We start from the raw sequence: 12,377 nt of genomic DNA on the forward strand, positions 1-12,377 counted from the left end.
ATGTCAAAGAAACATAGATGGATTCGGATCTGACGGTTTACAAAGAGATCCACTTTGATTGAATGAAACCAGGCAGACACCAGGCCACTGTTACAACTTTATATACACGATCTTATATGTTGGTGTGGTCGGTGGACGGATTCTTCATGAAATTTTTTGGGGTTGAAAACAGAGATGATAAGGGAGCATCTCTCTTTCATTGAGTCGCCTTCAAAGTTTCGACCTTCAACCTTCAAGGGCTATCCTGGGAATGCGAAGAAGGTTCACGCAAGTACAAAGGGAAAACTGCCCTACTGCTTTGCTTATTCAATGGCGATGATGAATTCCCAACATCCCGCAGAGGAGAACGCTTCGCTGCTGCCGCGACAAGCCCACCGCTGCATCTGCGCGCTCTTCTCTTGCCATCGTCTAAGCCTTCGTTCTGCTTACCTACATTGCAGCTACCTATGTGGTGATTCTCCTTCAGACGACAAATCAAAACCCGCTTCTCCTTCTCCTCCTTCTGTGAGTCTCGAGGTAGTGGTGGCAAGCCACTTGTTCTTGCCTGGTCCTTGTGTTTTTGTTCAGTCCTCAAACTCTCAACCTCAACACGGAGCTCAGATATCTGTTTCTGCAGTTCTGTTACCACGTTCTCAGTGGACAAAGCTTTCTGCTTCCATTCATGCGCCTAATAATAGCAACGATTAAAAAAGAAAACCAGTTAAAATTTCAAACCAAGTTACTCATACCCATCACCAGTTAACTCATCAGTCACCAACCCTGTAGGGCTGCATTGCGCAAGCATAGAGAGAGTGAGACTTACAGTGGAATGGAGGGATCGGATGCGGTCCTCGCAGTGGAAGGCTCTATCTTCCCAGAATTCCTTGGAAGCCTGCAACTCCTCCATTTCCTCTCTCACCTGACCCAACATCTCTTGCATCTGGGACCACTGCTCCGACTCTGCCCTCACCTGCTCCACTATGTTACGGATGATAGACTTGCAAAGCCCCGAGCAGGCCCTGTTCCTCGTCCCCTGCTGCACACAAATTTCAAATTTTACCAACCGGAACGGTAATGGTGGGTCATCCAGAGTCCAAGACTCTAAGTTCAAGTTGAGCCAATCAGCCCAGGACAAAAAACAAAGCTTAAAAGTATCGACTTCCTAAGACACCCTCAACTTGGACCCACCTTCCCCACTAGGGGCAATTATAATTACTTGATACCAGGTGACATGAGTCCGAGATATCGCTATATTGGGAATAACGCTGGTCTGGGACTGAGGAATCTCGCTTACAGCAGTACCGTAGGGCCAATGTAACGTGGCACAACAAAAGCTATCCATCACTAACTGCTGACATTTCTTTAGGTGGGACCATTCCAGAAACGGAGGTAGACCCCCTGGCAAAGACAGTACAGTCAGTGGGTCCCAAATTCAATCTGTACCGTATGCATGTCTGCCATGTGTCTTCGTTGCATTCGATCAATTTTGAACGTTTGTTTTTTGTGTTTGAAGTTTGAAAAAACGACAGAGTCTAGCGGAGAAAGTGGGGTTTAAGGGAGGAAGAGAGGAAGGGGAAAGTTCACTTGCCTGGAGTGGTTGTTGTCGTATTACAGTAGAAGTGGAAGAAGAAGAAGAAAATGAAGAAGAGAAGGAATCATGGAATTCGATTCGCCTGGACGTAGAAGCAGAACTGGAAGTAGAGGTAGTTGCAGTAGAGAGGATGGACCTGTACTCCTCCTCCATCCTCTCCAACATCCCCTTCGACAACCCTTCCATTTTTCTTCGAAGATTCTCCACCTGCAAAAACACATTTTTATTCCTAGTCTCAGTGGCTTCGTTTCCTTAATTTTAAATTCGTTAATTTAATTCAAGTTTGATTATTAATGGAAATCGAATCTGAGACAGAACGAATAAGAACAAATCTCAAAACAGAATCAGAAACTAAGACACTAGATTATCAAATATAAACAAGTTGAATTTCGGTAAACCAAGTTTAAAATTATTAATTAATTTTAAAATATAGTAGATAGATTCTTGAACAATCCAAAGCTCAGACAGGTGAAGATTCAAAATGAAAAGAGAAGAACTTGTCAGCGAAAGACACCATACAGAAAATCTCAAACTGAGAACGAAAATTTTTTGAAGGAAGAAGCTAAAAAGCTCAAACGAGAAGAGCAGAAGTAGGAAGAGACTGATATTTCCTTACCTCTGTAAATCGAGTTTTGCGATCGGAAACGAAGCTATCATTGGATCTACAGTTTGTACTGATCTCCAAGCTTGCCTCGGCCAATTCTCGAATCTCCTCCACGCGTTCTTCCTCTGATATTCCTCCAAGCGTCTCTATTCGTTTTTGGAGAACCACCGCCTGCTTATCAAAATTACTACACTTTCGAACATCGAAATCCCTGACTCCTGAGCTCTTCTTCAACTGTTCCAGTTTCTCTTCTAGATCTTCGATCTCCTCCTCCAACTCTACGCCGACGTTCTTCCCTTCGCTGATCTTCCTCCTCCCCTGCAAGCCAAGAATAAAGGATCATTATACATTTGAAATAAAAAACGATCAGGAAAACAAATTAAAGCAAAGAAAGCAGGAAAGAACAAACAGAAATCAGTGTTTCTACTGCAGAACTAAGAGTCATCTCCATCTGAGCTCGATTCCTCTCCAACTTCTTCAAAGCAATCTCCCTCTCCATCCTAAGGAAATGACACTCGGCTCTGAGAATCTCAGCTTGAAACCGCCACTTGTAGTCTTCAAAATCCCGTCCTTTCTCTCCACACTCGTTATCGAAGTCCGCAACCCTTTCTCTCCTCTCACATTCCCCAGTGTTCAATAGAACGATCGGAACAGTACGAGAAAAAGATCTTTCTTGATCAAGCAAAGTCTCTAGCTTTCCTCTATGGTTACGGCAAGATTGATCCGTTTCCTTGACTGCTACTGGCTTGCCGGAAACGAGCTGTTTGGGTGCTTTACGGCGAGTTCGTCTGGGTAAGTGCAGGATTCTAGGGCTCGGAGGCGGCGGCGGATGCCATTTTGGTCTCCTTGCTGAAGACATTCTCTCTCTCTCCTTCTGCTTGATCGCCTTGTTTCAGGAAAGATAAAGCGCTTTATTTGGGTTTTAAAGCAGAGATTTCAGTATGAATTGTGAAGTGCCGGAGTTGTTAGAGAGAGAGAGAGAGAGAGAGAGAAGGCGAAGTGGACTGGGAGACGAATAAAGGCAAATGCGGGTAAGGCGTGCTTCAGCCTCTTTCTCGCTTTCGGTAAAAAGAACTTGAAATGAAGGCTCTTTCTGGTTTGGGTTTTATTTATTTCTCTTGTCTTTTATGGAAATACGAGATGACTTTTTCCCAATCCATAAAATAGGTGTTCTGGTGTACTTGTTAGTGTTCCAAGGACGAGAATACCCATAAAAATTTGTTAGTTTTTCACTTACTAGTTACTTCCTTGATTGATGATTATGTCCTTAATGTTGATGTATGATGTCTTGTATTTCATCACAGTTTAATCTAAGGAGTACTGGTGCAGCACCTAGATAGGCAAGACGACGATCTCGCTTGCCGGTTAGCGGGCCGTGGGGGTTGCAAGGGAGGCAGGAGGCCCCCCTACATAGCAGGGGGTGTAGGGTGGCGTAGCCCCCCGCTCGAATTTTTTATTTGAGGGCAATTGTAGTTTAATCCGGATTAGGGTGGCAATTGTAGTTTAATTCGGATTAGGGTTTTTTCGCTATATATTTATAGCGAGGGTTTCTTTCTCTGTAATACAAGCAATACTGAGAGGTGTGAGGACGAGCGTTGTAACCCTATTCTCCATTGATAGTGAAGCAAGATCTCATCTCACCGGGGACGTAGGCAACCTTGCCGAATCTCGTAAAATCCATGTGCATTGTTTGTTTTGTTTTTCCATTATCTTTTGCATCGTTTTAGGGTTGCGTTTCTACACTTAATGTGTGATTATAAGAAGAAAATTAAATGAAAATCATGAATGTTCACAGGACTAAACCTAATAGAATCAATCAATTATAAAGAAATAATTTGTGGGATTGATTGAATGTGACCATCCTTTTGAATAGTTGAGTAATATGGAAGAATCTTCTATTCAAATTTTCATTTGTGAGTATTTATTGAGAGAGAGAGAGAGAGAGAGAGAGAGAGAGCGAGGGGTTCTTTGATATGAGCACGGAAATGGTTTTGTATATAAGGGTAGAGAAGTCATTTCATGTGAGGATGAGAGAGATAGAGAAAGGTGTTAGTATACTATCTACAATTGGGTCTGAGAACCTTTTCCTTATTGGATCAATACTATTTTTATGTTTCGAAGGCAGAAGGTTATTTAGCAAGTAAAGCACCAATGAATTGCTACAACATACCCTCTGTGGGTTGCCCAGATGATTATGACAAATTGAAGATTGTGTGGATAGGCACATAGTTCTAGGTTTGATTCCCCATTAATTTATCTGCAATTTAAGTGGAGACCGTGGTGGTAGATTGCAGCGTTAGTCTCCTTGAATATTAGTCTGAGGTGACGTAATGCACTAGTGTTACTATGGTAGTAACAATCCCAAATGATAAAATACAATATGTGAATCATTTTTAGGGTTAACATTTTCGTCGAATGATCCAACCGGTTCGAGTTGAATTTTAACACCCCTAGACTTCTTTCATATGGACTTTGTTGTGCCACCTGAAATATCTCACCTATTCTTTGTTGATGATACCTTCTTATTCAGTCGGGCTACCCTTGAGGATATTTCAATTATTAAATGCATTTTGGATTTATTCTTGGATCTTTCTGGCCTTGCCATTAACTATGATAAAAGTGGTTTAGCTTTCAGCTCTAATGTTGATGCCATTACCAAAGCCTCTTTGTGCCACACACTGGGTATTGGTGAGATGAATAATGATTCTCTATATCTTGGCACCAATTTATTTTGTCACAGAGCAAGAACTAAGGGATTCACCCATATTGTTCGAAGAGTGCAAAACAAGCTCTTTTTTTGGAAAGCTAACCTCTTGTCTTAAATAGGCAGAACAGTTCTGATCCAATCAGCCTTGTCCACTATTCCTTCATATCTCATGTCCTACTTTGCTTTTCCTAAGTCCATTTGCATGAAATTGGATTCAATTTATCTACAATTCTAGAATGGAGATCAGGAGCAATCAAAGAAAACTCATCTTATTGGATGGCATAAAGTTTGTTACCCTAAATCTCAAGAAGGACTGGGTATCAGAACTTTTGAGACCCAAAACAAAGCTCTTATATTGAAGTTGGGATGGCGTCTCATCACAGAACAAGATTCCCTATGGATGCAAGTAATTGCCAAGAAGTACTTCCCAAATAGGTCAGTTTTTTACTTGACCACCTTAAATAAAAGAGGATTTGTCACATGGAATAGCATTGTAAATATCCTCCCTATCCTTAAAAAAATGGTTTATATTAAAATTGGGAATTATAAGAACACTAATTTTTTTACCGATCCATGGATACCCACTATCCCCAATTTTTACTTAGAAGGCATCAATAATAACAGACCAAGTGAATCTTGTCTAATGCAGGTTAATGATTTTAGGTGCAGTAGTCAGTGGAATTCTAGTTTGCTATTAGCAATGCTCCCTCTCCCCATTGTTAAACATATCTTAAAAATTCCAATTTCTTTAAGCAATGATTATTGAAGGTGTAAATTTTCCACAACATGGGTTCTTACCACCAAACTGGCCGCGAAATTCTTAACTATTGGTTCATCTACTAACCAATCTAAATTATCAAGCAGGTGTACTTGCTTATCTCTCTGCCAACATTGGTGGTGGTTAGTTCAAAATTCAAGATGTTTTTCTGGAGGTTAGCGCATGGTGGAATCCCTACCAAAGATATCCTAGGAAAATGGATGGATGTAGATCCTACTTGTGGATTCTGTCAAAATTAGCAGGAATTTGTTGGTCATATTTTCATCTCATGCGAATTTTCAAAAAGAATTTCGGCTATTGGCCCATTGGGACTAAAAACTGAATGTCTTTCTGATCTTCCTTTTAAGCATGTTATTATGTATTTATTTACCTCTGTCCCGGCTAACCATCTAAATTCCTTCTTTAATATGTTTATTGTCACATGTTACTTCATATGGTCACATAGGAATAAGATTATTTACAATCAAGTTAATCCAAATCCCCACATGATTCTCTGTCTTGTGATGCAATGGACAGCACAAGCTTATCACCCTATAACCCCCTAGGTGAATCAAACCAATGTTACTTTGTCAATTATCTCTAATTTTCCTAATGTGGTTCCACCAATCCTCTAATGCAACAAATAACATTTCTGAATGGACTACATGTATTATATACAAAGAAAATTTTGTCTCATTAAGTGCTGATTATTTGATGATAGGTAATATCATTGAAGCATGCACTTGGGGGGACTTCTTATTAGTATGAAGTTGGCGAGGGACGATGGATGAAGAATCGGGGAGATTAAGAGCGATTCGGAAGATCTTGGAGAATTAATTTCAAATTACAATACCACCTCATGGCCTTGGAGTGTAATTCCCCTGGTTTTGGATATACATAAGTTTCTATCTAGCATTACTTTTTGTTATGGACCCAATAGCTAGGTGGTTTTAGGATTGCATACGATCGCACATATGATTATAGCAAAACGAGCTCAGTTTTACAACTTCAAATCGTACAATGATGTAGATCACTTTCTCTCTACTTAATGAAGTTTTCTTTTCTTAACCAAAAAAAAAAAGGTCTTTCAAATCATTTAAATTTCCTCTACTTTTTTTTTTTCCCTTTGGTAATTTCCCCTAGTGGAAGTGGTCAATGTTATCATCCAATGGTAACATTTTGGTAGTAACTTGAAAAATATTAAGAGAACATTGAGACAAGTCTTACTGCTACAAAGTACCGTTTAAATAATCAATTAATGAATTAGGGTGTAGGGTCCAGCTTTCAAAGTTGCATTGAGTTCCAACTTCCAAGTATTTTGATTTTTGAGTTTTGAGTTTAGGTAATCATAGTAATGACGTCCGTGCCGTTGAAGGTGTTTGATTCGATTAAGGATTTTATTTATTGTCCTCAATCTAATATTTCACGCTGACAATTTTATTCTCCAATGTCCCGTGTCCTCCGCTCTTGTATTAACTCTGATTCTCTCTCGAAGGACACGAGCTTTCTGTGCCTTCTTTATTCCCATAAGTCATAACTCACAAGCTTATAAATGAGGGAAAATCCCCTTCTGGTCCCAGGTTAGTTTTAAAAGTTTGGGGGTGTGTTTGGTTGCATTAACACCATTATTATATTTAGGTTGGATTCCTACCAGATCAAGGATGATTTATTTTGAATCCAAAGAAGAAATTAAAACATCAAATCTAAGAGTGTAATATTCCAAAATTTATATCAGTACTTATTTAATAACAAGATGGTCCAGTTTCAATTGTTTAAGGGGGTGTTTGGTTCAGTAAATCAAATGGTGTATGTATCAGAAATAAATGTCAATCTTTTAATAGACATTCTTTTGAATTATGTTTCTTTCTGAAAAATCGTTTGGTTGCCTTAAGGCTAGTGCATGTTTCTCACAGATTGAGATATTAGCTTCCGTAGAGAACGCCTTCCCGCTTTCTCCTTTTATACTAAGTGGTAAAAATGTTGCTCAAATATGAGTTTATGTGTTGAGGTGAACTCAAATTTGGAACACATCCTTTGTAATATGGTCATTCATGGGAAGTAGGACGCTCACTTATGAGGATCATCCTAGTGGAACCAAACAATTCCAAAAATTAAGGATTATCATTCTAAAGAATGTCATCCCAAAGATTTATCGAACCAAACACCCCCTAATGGTTCTAGATAATCATAACAAAATTCAAAAATATGATTGAAAAATATAAACAAAGGCGTAACTACCTCAAGCCAAATTATGAAAACAATTTTGATGCTTTTTCACTATCCAAATCATAGTGCAAAGTGATAGAGCCTCATTTGCAAGCATGTCGTCACTAAGAAAAGACCGTCCTCATATTAATAACTTTAGACTCTTTAGACCTCCTAACAATCAATCACAATCTTTAAAGAATATACACACAACATTCCTTTAGTTCTATCAGAGATGAAGATTTCCTTTCATATCAATTTCTTATAATGAATCCAAACCATAAATAATAGCACGTGTTATGGGTAACATTGGACTGCATATGAAAAGTTATTAAACGTATTTTATAAAAATGTTAATCATCATGATCAAATGCATAGGATGCAATTTAAATTTATGTTTGAAATGTATTTTCAGAATAGAATTTGAGTTCAGAATGCAATTTGAAGCGAGAAAATAGATTAAAAAAAAAATTCTTAGGCTCCATTTGGTATTGTTCTAAAAAAAATGTTTTTGGAGTTTTTTTATTCTATTGGAACGAAAAAACAGAATCTTTTGTTTGGTGCACTTATGGTCTGTTTCTATTTTTTTAGAACAATAAGTGATAAAAAAAACTGAAAAAATAAGATTGGACGGAACTCCATTTTGGAATTCCGTCCTCCCAGTTTCGTTTTATTTTACAAAAAAAAAAAAATATCGTTCTCAATAAAAATTTGAAATTTTGAAACATTATTTTTTCATTTAAAAACTACATTTTGACACAGAAACTAAAATTTTCGTTTTTAACACGAAGCGGTGTTCTCTAGAACATAAACGATACCAAACAGACTCTTAATGGATTTCACTGAGATTTGTTTTGCTATTCACCCAAATCAAAAAGTTTGAGAAATTTCAACTAAAAAAAGGGCCCACTGATAATTCAAATAAAAGCGTTGCATGAGATAACCGTTGCTTGGGTCCCACATATTTAAACACACGGGAATTAGTAATAATATTTGTTTAACCTAAAATTTAAATAAACATTTCCTAATCATCCGTCCCTCTGAAGTCTCAAGAGGTGACTCAGCTAAAACAGATAATTAGAAGTTTGTTATTAAAAAATAAAATAAGCCCACTTGTTTCCTAATTGAGATTAATTTTTAACGTTAAACAAGACTTTGAACCTTGTTTTAACATGGAAAGTCAAATTTTTTTTACGTTATTTTAAGTTGGTGATAAAGTGATACCAACATGAAAGGACGGTTTCGTCTCATGATGAAGAACTCATATAAATATATATATATATATATATATTTGTCGCTGGGTCTCTGTCTCTGTCCCCACCATTTTATTTCTGAGATCAGAGTCAGACTGGGTTCCCACGTGACACCTCAAAGCGAGAGAGAACGTATCTTCCCGCGTGACCTCGGTCACACCGCTGAGGGTACGGTCTCTCCGCCTTTTGGTTCCAACGCCTCCCTGCTTTTCTCATTTTTATTTTTATTTCTTTTGAATTTTTTTCTATTTTCATTTCTTTTATTTGTTTTTTTGGCCACCAAACATTGATTCTAAGAAGGGGTGTCAGGGCTGGTCTGATTTTAATCAGGTTTAATCGGGCTTGAAGATTTTCAAAGGTTGCATCATATCTGCCCATTTAACTAATTGGGCTTAGTTATTGAGGGCACGGTACGCTTTATATTGGGTCAGTCGGCCTTGAGCTATAATCGAACTACCTTAATCGGGCTTTAGTCGGGCCTTAATCGGGCTACGGACATGTTTAATGTTAAACGAACTTTAACCGATTTTTAAACGGGCCCTCTTTAAAATGTGCTCTTATATTCCAAACCACTCATGTAAGCCCAAAAAAATGACAATAAATCAATAAATGATACTAAATATAACCATTATTTAAAATGTGAACATGTCTTTACTTTTTAGTTTTTATTCTTTAATTTGGGGGGTAAAATAAGTATTCTACAATCATTAAAGGGTCGGCCCAGGCCGGTGCACAATAGGCCGATCTCGATCGGGTGTTATTCGATCGGTCTCGGTCGAACGCCCGACGGTCCAAGTAGCAAAACCGAGACCGACCGTTTATAAACAGGTCGGGCTCAAGGCCGACACGTTTAATAAACAATCCTGGCCGATCAGTTCTATAAACGGTCTGTCCCAATCAGTTTAGTCGGGTCGGGCCACGAATTTACACCCCTAGTTTCAGGCATTGAGATCTGATCAACCGCGGCCAATATCGATATTAGGCAAATTGGTAGTACAAAGCCTAGGGAGGGCAAAATAGTTAAAAGAAAAAGCATTAGGAAGCAACAATTCAGTCTTGTACCAATTAAATGGGATTAGTTACATAAATCTTATGACATCATATTTGATACGAAGGTAAGCAATATATATATTTTCTCACCACTTCCCCTAAGGTTAATTTAGAATGGTTTCTAGCTCTTTTAGATTATTTCATCTTGTGAGAAAAAGTTTTTGTAAAAAAAAAATCTTAAAACATGTAAGGATGATGTTGCCCACAGGGTTAAAGCGAGGTGGATGAAATATCGAGGTGCATCGAGAGTGTTATATGGCAAAAGAATGCCTATTAAACTCAAAGGAAAATTTTACATGACAATTATACGTCTAGCTATGACGTGTGAAGCAAAGTATTGGGTAGTCAATAAGAGTATTTTGAATAAACTAAGTGTAGCGAAAATGAGAATGTTGAGAGGGTTGTGCAAAATAAAATCAAAAGAGATAGTATAAGGAATGATTATATTAAAAACGAGTTGGGAGTTGCACAAATTCAACACAAGCTCCATAAGAGTCGATTGAGGTGATATGGCTCTGTTCAACGGAGACCTATGGATGCCCCAGCAAGGAAAAGTGATCAGATTTATTTGAAGGGAGCCAGAAGAGGTAAGGACAGACCTAAAATGACTATTGATGAAGTGGTAAAAAAAAGATATTCATATGATAGGACTCGATTCTAGTATGGCTTCGAATGATGCGTCTTTCTCTACAGTTTTGCCTTCTTCTCTTATCTCTATTTCTCTCATTTTTAACCTTTCTTTTGTACTTCTTTATTTTCCTATCGGATCCATGTAGCCGACCCCATTTAATTGGGATAAGATTATGATTGTTGTTGTTATTATTTTTTGGAGATAAAATCTTCAATCGGACCCAATATACTTGATCTTATCAGAATTGATATCAATAGTGACTAATACCACAGCAATATCATGAATTAAAACCTTGATGCGTACCATCTTTTAAAAAACTAGAGCTATGGCATTTTGGGTCAATTCTAAACGATTCTTAACCAATCCTGACCAATTGCGATCTAGATCGGCCATGATCCCGATTCTAACCACCACACACACACCTAAACCTGTGTGTGTGATTGGTTGAAAAATACAGTGAATCCAAGGTTTTAAAAATAAGAATCTGATTGATTGAATTTAATTTCAACCGAAATCAACTGAGCCCGAGCCGAAACCAATTCTAATTCTTGCCAATTTGAATAAAACAATTTATATTGATTTTTTTGGATTAAATTCGATTTTGACAAATTCTGGTTGAATCAGAATCGGCCATCGGTGAAAAACAAAACCGCGGTTGCTGCTAATGTGCAGCCAAAAAAACAAAGAGAAAGAGTTAAACTTGAGTCAGTATTGTACTTTGTAATGGGGAAAACTAGATGCTTCACCTGGCAGAAACTGTTTTCCTTGTACCGTTGGGTGATTCACCCAAAAAAAGAGGTTGGAATACTTCCACCCCATCTTTTGGGGTTGCTACTTGGTTAACTGTGCCCATTGGTTAGTACAATTCATACGAGAAATACCTGAGTAACTGGAGTCATAATTATCACTGTCTAAGCAACCCAAGGCATTGGAGAGGGGCAGGATACAAGGTGACACCAACAAGGCACCTGGGCGACCAAGGTGACTGGATGGCTGGATGCACAGGCAACACCTAGGTGACACCTTGACAACTATGATTAGATAGATTATGCAAGGCTAGGTCTCAAGTGGGCAACTATCAACCAAAACGCACAATAGGATCTCCCAACACTAACATCAGTACATTATGTCATCAGTTTCCAGAAACAATACACAACTGTGACACTTAAATAGTAGGTTAACAGCAGGAGGTTTTACCCTTTTAAACCCTCAACAAGGCCTAACAGTATCTTCGTATGATGATTAACTACAGAGGAAACAAAACAATACTACCCTAGGTGTGTTGAATGGACATGAAAAGTCACAACTTCCAGAATTAGTGACAAACCACCTTGGATGGGAATGATTTTCCTCCCTGTCGAGGGAAGTGTTTGTAGATGGTAATAACTCCTGAAAATCTCAACCCATTCCGACGGCTGAATTAGGAGATACAAGGGATCCTCAAAATTAGAAAGTAGAATTTAAAATTAGTAACTCACACCCAATAACAATTTCCAACCATTGGATTAAGCTAATTCCACCCGCGAAGGAAGGGCCTGGGTAGGGTGTCTTGCTGTCAAAATATAGGCTGCATGCCTGATCTGGGGTTCCTAAGTCTTGA

At 38.4% G+C, this 12,377-nt stretch overlaps 1 protein-coding gene across 5 annotated transcripts; it reads right to left on the reverse strand.

Moving 5' to 3' along the window:
• Position 1: 1 nt before the first annotated feature.
• On the reverse strand, positions 2–3,247 carry LOC122087881 (intracellular protein transport protein USO1-like). Of its 5 annotated transcripts, none has more exons than XM_042657000.1 (5): positions 2,602–3,247; positions 2,187–2,492; positions 1,568–1,777; positions 803–1,015; positions 2–667 (listed from the first exon to the last, which is right to left on the reverse strand). In XM_042657000.1, the coding sequence occupies exons 1-5, from the start codon at positions 3,031–3,033 to the stop codon at positions 233–235; spliced, it is 1,596 nt and encodes a 531-aa protein (XP_042512934.1). In that variant the 5' UTR covers positions 3,034–3,247; the 3' UTR covers positions 2–232. The 5 variants fall into 5 exon arrangements, with proteins under 5 accessions (XP_042512934.1, XP_042512932.1, XP_042512933.1 ...); XM_042656998.1 differs by having other exon boundaries at positions 2,584–3,246; XM_042656999.1 differs by having other exon boundaries at positions 803–1,012; positions 2,584–3,245.
• Positions 3,248–12,377: the final 9,130 nt, after the last annotated feature.

The sequence above is a fragment of the Macadamia integrifolia genome, chromosome 9 (assembly GCF_013358625.1).
Source record: "Macadamia integrifolia cultivar HAES 741 chromosome 9, SCU_Mint_v3, whole genome shotgun sequence".
Classification (NCBI taxonomy): Eukaryota; Viridiplantae; Streptophyta; class Magnoliopsida; order Proteales; family Proteaceae; genus Macadamia; species Macadamia integrifolia.

What these genes read in the sequence shown, in the direction of transcription:
- LOC122087881 (XM_042656998.1), bottom strand. Translation starts at nt 3,033, where the DNA reads ATGTCTTCAGCAAGGAGACCAAAATGGCATCCGCCGCCGCCTCCGAGC. An exon ending in GCAAAACTCGATTTACAGAG is followed by an intron (nt 1,778 to 2,186) that starts GTAAGGAAATAT and finishes GTGTTTTTGCAG; the next exon opens with GTGGAGAATCTTCGAAGAAA. An exon ending in TCCGATCCCTCCATTCCACT is followed by an intron (nt 668 to 802) that starts GTAAGTCTCACT and finishes TGCTATTATTAG; the next exon opens with GCGCATGAATGGAAGCAGAA.